The sequence below is a fragment of the Aptenodytes forsteri genome, unplaced genomic scaffold (genome assembly GCF_000699145.1).
Source record: "Aptenodytes forsteri isolate BGI_AS27 unplaced genomic scaffold, ASM69914v1 Scaffold132, whole genome shotgun sequence".
NCBI classification, from domain to species: domain Eukaryota; kingdom Metazoa; phylum Chordata; class Aves; order Sphenisciformes; family Spheniscidae; genus Aptenodytes; species Aptenodytes forsteri.
The window spans coordinates 3,829,069-3,840,764 of record NW_008795520.1 but is presented as its reverse complement, the minus strand read 5'-3'; the positions used below and the strand labels follow the sequence as shown (position 1 = coordinate 3,840,764).

The 11,696-nt window shown below is 41.7% G+C and overlaps 1 protein-coding gene across 1 annotated transcript in view; it reads left to right on the top strand.

Moving 5' to 3' along the window:
- Nucleotides 1-11,696, top strand: part of PCNX2 (pecanex homolog 2 (Drosophila)) — a 153,489-nt gene that overhangs the window by 110,914 nt on the left and 30,879 nt on the right. Inside the window, exons 24-25 of the mRNA XM_019472707.1 lie at nucleotides 2,870-2,928; nucleotides 5,361-5,576. Coding sequence (XP_019328252.1) covers nucleotides 2,870-2,928; nucleotides 5,361-5,576 — 275 coding nt within the window. The remainder of the gene's footprint in view (nucleotides 1-2,869; nucleotides 2,929-5,360; nucleotides 5,577-11,696) is intronic.

Below are 11,696 nucleotides of genomic sequence, written 5' to 3'. Positions count from 1 at the left end.
CTGGGCTTAAAAAAAAAAAAAAAAAAAAATTGCACTTCAAAGTATCTGTATAAAGATTTGAGTTTTTCTGGTAGTGTCTGAAAAGGTAAATCCTTTCTTGTCTCGTCCTGAGGCCTGTGTTTTAGCTGCTTAAGCGATCGTTACCGTGCTTGGAATGGAGGATAAAGCCGCAACAGAGCCTGGTTTTGTTTTGTTTGTGAGAGCTGTTCTGTTTCCTTCCCTTATTCCCAGTCAGGCTGCATTATCCGTCTGAGTGTCCTGAAGCACTCCTGAGTTTCCCTGATTCTGTCATGCATCTCTCTCTCTCTCTCTCTCTCTCTCTCTAAAAGAGGGGGGGGGGGGGAGAAATGGAGCCAGAGCTGCATGCTGGGCAAAAGGTTTCCTACTTATTATAGATTAGAATTTTCTGAAGTATGGCTTGATTTGTATGGGTCACAATATGCCTGAAGAACAGAAATACTTTATAGGTTGGTAAAAAATTGGGGTAAAGAATAGTTTTGACTTGTACCTCATACTGCCACACTGATTTCAGAGGGACTGAAAGTTAATAAGGAGTCTCATAATCTTAAAAGATACGCATTTGGAAATCAGCAGCGTTTCTCTGCTGAGAATAGAAAATTGATTGAATTCCATAACCTAATCTTTATGCTTACTCTTGCATATGTTGCAATTGCAGGTGGATGTATATCAGGGTAGAAGAATTCTGATAATCTTTTTGAAGTAAAATCATTCTTTATATTCTGAACTGCTTAGAAGGCCATCCCCCCTGTTGCCTTTTTCTGTTGCATAGGAAATGAAAATTGCGGTTACAATAAGCTGAGCCAACCAGAGGCAGGAAGATAAATAATACATCAAATAAAATGTTAATCTATGTAGATAATGTACTAATATTAATTACAAATAATTCTAATTAAGACTCATATTCCCTCCAACTGTATTTCTTGCAAAGTATAGAACATGCCTTTTTAAAGCAAAAGTCAGTTGCTGGTAGGGAGTAGAAGTAGAGCAATTCTGTTCCTCTTCTGTCTACTACATGGAAGCCTGTGTGCAATTTTTCTGTTGGTTGGTTTTCCATAGCTTTCTGGGGAGGCTGTAGAGGGTGGATGAAAAGGCTTTCTAACGTTAGGGACATCAGTGGCATCCTTCTCCCAGTTGGCTTCAGCATGAGCTTATAGCTTCAGCTCAGAAACTTCCAACCTTTTAAATAAAGTATATGGACGCACGGAATCCTGGGAGCCAATACTGCGATGAGGACATGCAGACTCCCAGAGAGTCTCTGCTGTGCTTCAAAGACAATGTTACCCTGGGTTTACACCATCCTTTTTCAGTGTTATTTAAGTTGTTTGAAAGCCTCCCATATAACTTATACCCTCTTTGCCGCAGCCTTCCTCGGGGCGTGTCTAAGTTCTCATAGTGAGTAGCTAAATTCAGGTTAAGTTGACTGGCCAACCATCAGCCCGTTCAAAATCTCCGCTATGCTCTGTGCTCCACCCTAATGAGCCAGACCAAAGCCAATCCCACCTGGCCATGCTGCCCTCATCACAGTTTGACAAAGGACATGATAAGGACCATGCCTGGGTGTCTCCCTCGGTTCCCGTGCCAGGAGACTATTAACTTGGCACTTTTCCCCTGCGTTTGCAGGCTGTTGAAGAGATGAGACTTTCACCACTGTCACATGTAACCTTATGCTGACTGTCATTTGGGGCAAGTAGCTTTGTCTGTACCCATTTTCTTCTTTAACCCCATTTTCCAAGAAATGATAATATTTATATATCTGATTGATAGATCTTCTGCTAAGGCGAGTGATTGAGGGCAAAACTTTTGAGGCAATATTCTTAATGAAGTGTCCTGAAATCCTAAAGCACCACTGCCAGAGCAGTATTTCAGGGAAATCTACATTTACTATAGGATTTCTGTTAGGCTTTCACTTGTACCCTGAAGGCTTGGGAGATGGGTGCTTGGGAGATGCTTTGGACTTCTGGGGTTGAATATCCCTAGTGACCACAACAACCACTCCCTTCTGTTGGACACGTGCTTGCCCACAGTGATTTACTCGTTCCTTATTTTCAGACTTTGTTAGTGTCTTTTGTTACGGGTAGGAATAAAGCTCAATCCAATCTACCTTTTAGTTGCTTTCTGTTTTGTGACCATTTTTCCATTTTTCCTGTGGTATTTATATTCTACTGCTACAATGAAAATACTGAGTGGGGAATGTGTCATTCTTAAGGGCAACAGGGTTGCTGCCTGTATGGCCTAAGACCCTGTAATTTACTCTTTTTCAAGCAATAAGAATGACCAGGGACACTCTCATTGCTGCCTAGCTAAATATGAAACTAAGTAAAGTGGGGCTTTTTGTTGTTGTTTTTCCATCGGTGTTATACACCCACAGAAATATTTTCACACAGAGAAAACCCCTTGAATCCAGCTGTTTCCCTTAAGGCTTAGAAGGGAAGAAAGACTGATTTAATATTCTTTCTATTCACTGTTTTGGTGGCACCTGGCTGCTGTGCTTCTGGAGCCAGTTCAATTATTTAAGTATGTAGTGTTGTGCATTATCAGATGCCAAATTTTGAATGGACTCTGCCCCACAAGAAGGAAAATGGGGAAGAAAGAGTTTGAGGAAAAGGAGGAGGGGACACAGACGCTTTTGTTTTGTGTGCTGATAAGCTACAATATCAATAGCAAAACTGAACTGAAATAACTATATATGTCTACTTGAAGTAAACCGATGAACGGATTAGAGTGTGAACTGCATAATGATATAAACACAGAATGAGAAGATATGTTAAAAAGAAAATAAAAATGTGGTTTTGAGAGAATCTTATTTTTTAAAAAATGAATTGGCTGTACCACATGTCTTTATTTCCAGCACCAAAAGATCGGACCATTCCAACACCAGACTGGCAATTCAGATCGAAAAGGATGCAGGTATGGCCTCGGAGTTTGGGTGTTTTTCTTGATTTGCAAAATGTGATGTATTTACACCACTGAGGTTTTGCCTGGGAAGCTGCAGAGATGCAAAGGGTTTAAACGTTGTGTGAACAAACTAGAGTGTTTTAAATGTAGCAGAGCACCGGTTTAAGTCGTGTGACTTGATAAGTAAATTCGCTCTTCAGTTATGTGTAGCTGATCAGATAGCTGCTGGGCTGCGAGTTGCTTGGTTAATGATAACATTGCTGTTTGTGTGGAGTATGCAGCAGACACCCTAGCTAGACTCAACGGTCAGCTGTGGGCAGGGAAAGGTTTTGGAAAAAAGCAGCAGGTTAACAGTGCCCCTACTGCTGAGCAGTTCGGGCCGACAGGTATCTCCTCTTCCCTGGAGAGAAACCTTTTTGGAGGGGGGCGGGGGAAGGGAAATTGGGAAATTTGCAGGAGAAGGTAAAAGAAAGAAGTAGGAAAGATGTTGGGCTTCTCCTCTGGGTATTGGTGCATTAAATGAGCTCTGATCCATGGCAATGTAAAGTTCCTTCCTGGGCTGCACCGAGTGGTTCCGGTGAGACTGGGAAGCGAGAGCATTTTTTGGCAAGTCAGTGGACGCGGAGAGCATGTGGTACCTCAGCTGATGCTCTTCAGCACCTGGGGGGACAAAGCCCTTTCCAGGGGAAACCGATACCAGTGTTTCATGCCAAATCCCAGTCCCAGTGAGAGAGGCCAGGGTTTCATATATGGGTTTCTTCCGCTTAAGTGTTCTGCAGCTGATTTTATTTTGCCACTGAGGTGTCAGGGGCTTCTATTGTGGAGGTATAAGTTTGCATTGTAATTATTGCTGTTATATTTTTATTCCCCCCCCCCCCATCTTTATCCATTACATCAGTAGCATGAACAAATACACATCGTCAAGCAGAAATGGGTGTAATCCATGGTGTCTAAGAAGGCGAGAGAGGTATTAGCAGTTTGAGGCATATATAGTGCTCTTTCATTATTTATCATTTCAAGGCAGGGAGTTAAGATGTTTCCCAAGGCCGTTCTGCCACCTGATAGCAATAACCTTTAGCATTATTATATATGCTAATAAGTTAATTATGTTTTAAACCCCATAGCTCAAGCAAAACATTCCTTTTGTGTGTGTGCTTAAAAGATTCATTTTATGACTCATTTAGATTTTGACCAAATATATTCCAGCAGGTGTATAGCTGAGTATGTCTATACGTCTACACACCTGCATATACATACGTACCAGGGCTGGATGCATAATGGCCATGGTGACGAAAAGCAGCGTAGTAACATGCCCACTCCTCTTGTATTGCGGAGCAATTTGTAGGGGAAGCTATAGCCTGTCATCCTCTGGTTCTTTTTCTCCATGTTAGATCTGCTCCTAAATACACACATACATAAATATGCATGTGTAACTGTACATATGTGTCCACATACACTCTCATGTATACAAATACACCTACAAGATATTGGTTTGTACATGTATATCTATTCATGCACCAGCATTTTAAAAGTATTGAATGTGAGACACTGAGGCATTATAGAAAAGAAAAGCAGTTCTCATGTCAAGCATGTATTATGTAAAAGGGTACAAGCACAAGATAACACCACGTCGGATTATGTGGCACTGTGTTAGCATTTGTGATAGGTTCATTCCCTTTCACAGATCACCATCATAAAGTGCTACTTTTAATCCAGTTAAATGCCATAGACCTTTATGAGATGATGCTTTTAGACTGTGATGGGGTGTTTTTCACCTGGACGATTGGTCCAAGCAGTGTGTAATTGGACAGCTACTATTTTTAAAGAAGTGGTAGCAATTCTAGTGGTGAATGAACCTTGTTTCATTCTTTCTCAATATACTAAGTGAATTCTTTTAAAATATGTATCCTCATCTTAAGTACCAACAGATACTTCATGGACAAAGCCTTGAAAAATTCCTGGAGGACTAAAAGAAAAAAATCCCAACAAAATTACTGGAAGCTGTGTGACTGAGTTCTTTAAAAATCTCAGAAATAATATTCAGATTTAAGCTTATATACTGAAGCAATCATGATTTCTTGTTTCTTAAAATTAAGAACAATATATAGACATTAGCTTAGCATTGCAGAGACTTTCAGTGGAGCCAAAAAATTCTTGCTGTTGTAAAACATGGAGGTGATTTGATTCAGTCTGAAATATGTGTTATCACTAATTTGATGTTCTATTTACAATATTGTTCATATTAAACAAAAGTTTCAGGCCTGAATCTCTGAAGGGCTAAAAACCACCTAGGAAATGTAGATCGTATAAAGTATCAGGAAGATATGATCCAGCTAGAGGAAGAAGCTTTATGCAGGAATAAAAAAGAACATGGGATTTTATGCAGAATGGCTTAGTGTATTATAAATTTTATTCTTTACAAATGTGTGCTGCTCTGGTTGTAGGAAATGATGACAATAATCTCAACTCCATTTTTTATGAGCATTTGACAAGATCTCTGCAGGAGTCTCTTTGTGGAGATTTGATTCTGGGCCGCTGGGGAAACTACAACACAGGAGACTGTTTTATTCTGGCATCGGATTATTTAAATGCCTTTGTGCACTTGATCGAAATTGGAAATGGCCTTGTCACCTTTCAGCTCAGAGGGCTGGAATTTCGAGGTAAGGATCCCTGATGATTTAAATAACAACAAAAACAGCAACAAACCCTGTCTGGCTTTTTAATCTAACACAACTCTATAGTAGGACATAGAGTTTAATCTCTCTCTCCCCCCCCCCCCCCCCCCCCAATATTTTTTTGTCTGTCTAAAAGCTCTGTACTTCTTTGTATCATTATTTGAATGACAATGTTTTGAAACCTAGTTGTTAAGAAATTTGGAGTCATGTTCTGCCCTATCGTAAGACTCAGAAAGAAGGCATATTGAGTTATTTGCTTGGTTCACAGATCTTTTAGGTTATGCTTAGTTATGTTTTCAGATGATTTCTTTCCCTCCATAACCATGAAAACCAAAGTTGTTCTTGCAATTGTTCAAACCCCCAAAACTTGTCTTTGGAAAACAACCCAAATATCATAAGACTCCTCCCACGGAAAATATCCTGTGTCAGATAATGCAAGATGCCAGTGCTGAGATGGTCTCCATCACAGTAGAACAGGTGAGGAGAAGCAAGTCGATCAGGGCTTCATATTTCTCTTATTTAGGAAGTGCTGACTTCAGTTGAAGAAGGGACCTCACTTTCTTCCTTTTCAGTATATTCCTCTGTCAGGACACTCCTTTTTAAGGAATGGCAATTGCATCCCCTTCCTCGGTGGTGTGGCTTTTGTGAGGCCCATTGCTTGTAGTGTCACACTCCTGTCCTTTTGTCTGTTGCTGTCCCTAAAGTGGGAAGAAAAATGAAAGTAAAACCACATGTTACGTATGTTGGCTGCCTGGGTTTATTGTTTGGGTTTGTATCCTTTCAAAGACACCACTTTGCAATTGCAGGTGATGGTGGTTTTGAAATCCCAGAATAAACAGCTTCCCAGGCTCAAGGGCTGAGCATCTAATGGGCAATGTGTAGAGGATTGTATAATCAAGGCGACTCTTCAACACTTGAGTATGAGAAAATAGGAGACAGACCGGCTCTTTGAATGCACTTAGGTGTGGGAGGATTAGACTAGGAAATAACATGTGTGGGCTCAAGTCTCGACTCTGTGGCAGACTCCCTGTAGGATGTTGAACAGGTTGTGGTAAATGCTTGATGTTCATTTTCCTTCCTGTATGGTGTGGATGAAGGTAACACTCCTGTGTCTTAAGAAAAGTTATGTAGAAAACAGTAAATACCTGAAACAGCTCGGTATTGTTGTACCTGAAGAGATACCTATTCAAGGTAGTACAAAGGCAAATTGTAAGAAAAAGCAACTGGAAAGGAAGAGAAGGAATTTGTTTATCAGCCTTATAATTTCTTGTTGTTCCTGATGATGATGATGTATGCGTGGCTGTGTGGCTTTCTTCAACTTCAAAGACATCTGTGCAAGTATTTTCTTCTCCTTGTGTGCCCCCAAGGTAAGCAGTGGTGCTGCTGTGTCAGAGATAGGTACTGAGGTTAAGTACCCTATAGAGTCCACAGGTGGAAGGCTTTTTTTGGGTAGATTTGGAATTTGCTATTACTTCTTTCAAATCCGGGCCACATAAATGCAGATTTATGTTGTTCTGCAAGAACAGTTAAACACTGTGGCAGTTCAAATCTCTTAGTTACGGTATCACTGGTTTCACAGGCTGGCAAATCGCTGAGATAATTGCCTTTTTTTTTTCTTTCCCCCCTGAGGACAGTTTTAGTCAGCCTGTCATTTTGGGTTCCTCTTAGGTTGCTCACAGTTATAATTCCTTATGGAACTCTGTGAAGTCAAAAACCAGTTCATTCATTTCTGCAGATCTGAAAAGAAAAGTGACTTCTGGGAGGGATTTATGTATGTTAAAGAAGAGACATATCATGGACAACGTTGACATTTTGTTCAGATTTGTTGGGATTTTGAGTAAGCAGGACCATGTACATTTCCATTAACTTGCATTCTAATTTCAGAAAATTATCTTTGCTGATCATCCTTTTGTGTTAAAATAGTTCTCTAGGATTTGAAACAAACAGAAGAAAGAAATCTCACTTTCATGCTTAAATTACATGAGTTTTGTGAGTGGTTTTTTTCCTTTATGCAGTTGCCACCTACTGCTGGGTCCCTCTCCATCATCACCATCCCCAGGCAGTTCAAGAAAAGTAAATCTTGGAAACAGAGAGGAAAAAATATGAGAGGATCCTCAAACCACGTGCTAGCTGGATAAAAAGATCAGGGGCCTGGCAGACAGGCTTAATGAATTGGAAGTTGAATGGTGAACAACTGGATAGTTTTGTTGCAAAGTGGTTTGGGAAGACTTTGTTTGACTTTAAGCCAGGATGGTTCATTACCAGGCGAGTGCCATTTTGCATTTGGATCTGAGAGCAAAGCTCAAAAATTGCAGTGTTTCATCTGTCAAGGCATCTCTGTATTCCCTAAAACCACAGCTTAAGTAACTAAATGGGACCTTTCTATGCAGATTGCCTAATGCTGTTCAGTGTTAGTACTGTAGCTGGTTCGCTTTGTGAATAGATCCAACATGTCCGCTGGCTGCAGCAGGTCTTCAAATTCAGCTGGGGCTGAGCCCAGCAGCCTCTCATGTGTTTCATGGGTTGCCATTTAGAGCTAGCTGAGTTCTCATCACCAATATCCCCTTTCCCAGTCTCTCACGCTCCTCAGGAGGAGGCTGGCAGCCTGCAAAGCAGCACACTTACCTGAGTGTTCAAAAGACCTGGACCAAGAGAGCGGCAGCAAACTGTGAACTGGGAAAGCACACACAAGGTACTGGAGGAGGAGGAGAGGAGTGGGAAAATGGGAATTGGAATCTCACCTAGATTATCTCATCTTCAGTACAAATCCGGTCCCCTATTCCTCCTCACCCGCAGAGTATCACTGGGAGAAGAGACTCCCCAGTACTAGAAAGAGAGGGAAAGGACGGAAATGGGAAGGAAATGGACTCCCCCTGTTCTCTTTGAACCCACTGGATGGTGCCATTCCAAGAATAAGAGAAAATGTGTCATTAGTTTGTGTCCTCACAGACATGGTATATAAGGAAGGTTTCTCCAGCTTTCAGAATATTTTCTCTGGGTAGAGGAGATGTTATGGGAAGAGAAAATAGGAGTGTGTGAGTATTGTTATTACGTTGTTTGGTGTGGAACAGAGAAGCCATGTAGGATTGAATAAAGCAACATACCTGAGGAAAGAACAGGTCAAACACGTAGCATTTGACGTGCCATGTGAGAGTTGAACCTCACTGGACCGTGCAGAATGGGTGCCAGAGAAACCACATGAATTACAAGCCTCCTTAAGGATGGAGTAGGAGGAACAGAGGAGCCCAGAGGGAACCAGGCGCAAGCCAGATAAGATGGATCTGCCTGACGCAGACTATAACAAAAGCTTCATGGACTCCAAAGTGTGGGCAGATAGTCTGCTGTGTGCCCAGCGGAGACTTGCGGAGGTGGTGTGCTGATGCCAGAGGGTTGCTTATGTCTCCAGGTAACCCATGAGGGCTGGTGTGCTTTAGATAAACTGTGCTGCAGTATCATGCCCTTCCTGTAAAAGGTTTCATCCTTGTGTCAACGAGGAGCCCAGCTCTGGTGGGGCCATAGGGGTTACGCAAGGGTGCCCAGGCACTGGGACACTGAATCTGAGTAAAAGGAGCCAGAAGGGCTGACCTGAAGGCAGAAGCTGCATAAGGGGACGGGCCAAGGGCTGTCCCAAGAAAGCTCTGTGAAAGCTGAGACTGAGCTGAAACTTTTCCTTGGAAGGTTTTCTTTGCTCCTTCCTTTGAGCGGGATCGCTGCCTGCAAGGGCAGGAAGTTAGACCGGGCTGCCCCCCAGCAGCACCAAGAGCCATCTCCTGCATGGGCTAGGCACGTTCTTCCCCATTTCAAATCTTGCAGCTGGCGGGTGTGGGGTACAGCTGAATACAGGAGGATTTTTTTTCTGCATAAGTGGCAAAAGTGTATGCAACTGCCCTGGAAGAACCTGGTGGTTTACGAAGTCAAGAGGCAGTTGTTAAGCACTAGGCTCATTTTCTCTGCTTTGGGCATCTTACATTCCTATTTTTAGTTGTCTGGTCATGCACGGTTTTTCACATGGGACCCTGATTCCTTTCATTGTACAGAATGGTTTCCCACAAGGAGGAAAAAAGGGCTAGAGGAGGAACTTGAAATCTGTAATTTCTGAGCTTTGGCTGCTTGACTTCAATTTCAAACAAGTAATTTTAATTGAGGGCCTTAAAAATCTGCTGTTTCTTAAATAGGAAGTCTATGTTTGCTTTGGAAATGGGTGAATCACAACGGTGTTCTCTGTGTCTGCGACTGTTTTCTGTTTATGAGTAAACCAAAACCAGTATTTGCATCGTGGAGCTCTGGATTTTCCTATGGGTGTTTCTCATTGTGGTAGCTGAAAAGCTGTGCTGGCAATCCTGCCACAGTAGTGCCCGAAGAAGGAGTTAAGAGTCTTCTGAATTTAAGTGTACTGGGGGCAGGAGGTACTGCCACTCCAGTTTGCAGTCCAGCCTCATAGATAGTTGGCATTATAAATGACTGATCCAGATGCCATTCTAACTGTATGTAATAGAAGCATTTGGCTCAGCTTTTAAATGAAAAAAAAAACCAAACCACCAACCAAACCCCTGCAGGCAGGGTAAGAAGATACAGACTGAGCAGACTGAAAGAAGAGAGACAGCAAAGCTGGGATTCCTCTCATCCATCTTTAGTCCTGTTCAAATTAAGTACCTTGTATGAATTAGTTCTTCACTCTCCCTTTCTATGGACAGAGAGGGGATGTGCCTCCATCGTGTCATTCATCCTGTGTGTAAAGCAGGGGGGAGCCTCAATACCTCCAGGCACTGAGAGGAGATGCTCAGCTCCTCCTTTACCGAAAACGAAGAGAGGATAGTAATGAGCTCAGGCTAGGTGAAAACTTTCAGATAGCTGCACGTTGGTGTGGGGGAATCAAGCCCTTCGGTAACTGAACTGTACTGTCTGTGTTAGACCACAGCGATATGCTAAAAGCAGCCTGCCAGAAGAAATACATAATGTATCATTTAATTTGAAAGGAAGAGACAAGGGAAAACCCACAGTCAGGGAACAAGCAGAAAGAATGTCAAAATATCTAGCTCCCGTGTGTTCCCTGTAGAACAAGGAAGACTTAAAATATTTTCCTGTTTAGTCTGCTTCTACAAAATGTCTTTTGGAGAATATCCAGTTAGGCATTACACATGCAGAAATTACTTATGGATGGTGATGCTGAAATCTTGAGGAGCTGTTTTCTAACTCATGCCCGGTATTCTTCAATCATGTAATTAACTTCTAAATCTCTGCTGTGATTTTTTGTTACTGCATGTTGCACGTGCAATATTCATACTTCACTTGGAACTTCATTAGATGAATCAAGGAAAGAAGCACAGAGCAGACACAGATGTAATTGTACGTAGTGGAAGGCAGCTGTGACAGCAGCATGGGATCGCCCGTGGGGCTTTCTCTATGTTAGCTAGCTTACTTCCCATACAAAATGGTGTATGAACGCTGCTAGTTTAGGGTATAAGCTTTAGGCACAGTAATGATGTCTAAGAAATAAGGACAGTTACTCATTTCTGCAGTGTGTGTGTACGCTGTATAGTTTTATTACAGTAGCAAGTACGTTACCAGTGTAAGAAATATTTATTGGTGTTTGATTTTTGTGTTTGAAGGCTCTGTAGCACTAGCAAGAATTATTCTTTATTTAAAAAGTGGTTGCAACTTTCACTTTTTGCTTTTACAAATCAATTCTTGCTGTTGGGAAATAGAAGCACCCACCTTCATGTCTTTCCTGAGACAACACTTGAGGTATGTTCAGTGCATGCACCAGACCATCAAAAGGTATCGATAAATTAAAAGGAGTTCAGAGAAAAGCAGCCATTTTTAACACATCTCTTTGGAGAGAAGGTTAAAAACCAAAAGTACATTGTTTGTGGGAAAGAACAAAGGCTGAGACACATACTGCTCGGAAATATTAGAGGCATGAACAGAAAGGATGCAAAGGGTTTTCTTTAATCTTGGTGATTTAATTGGGAAGAATGGCATGAAACAGGGAAGAGGCTACTTTATGTTGAATGCAGGAAATCTGTGATGTACAAGCCTTTATAGGTGTACAGTGATGCTCCAACAGTGGAAGCCATCTATGAATTTCAAATAGGCTTAAAATAG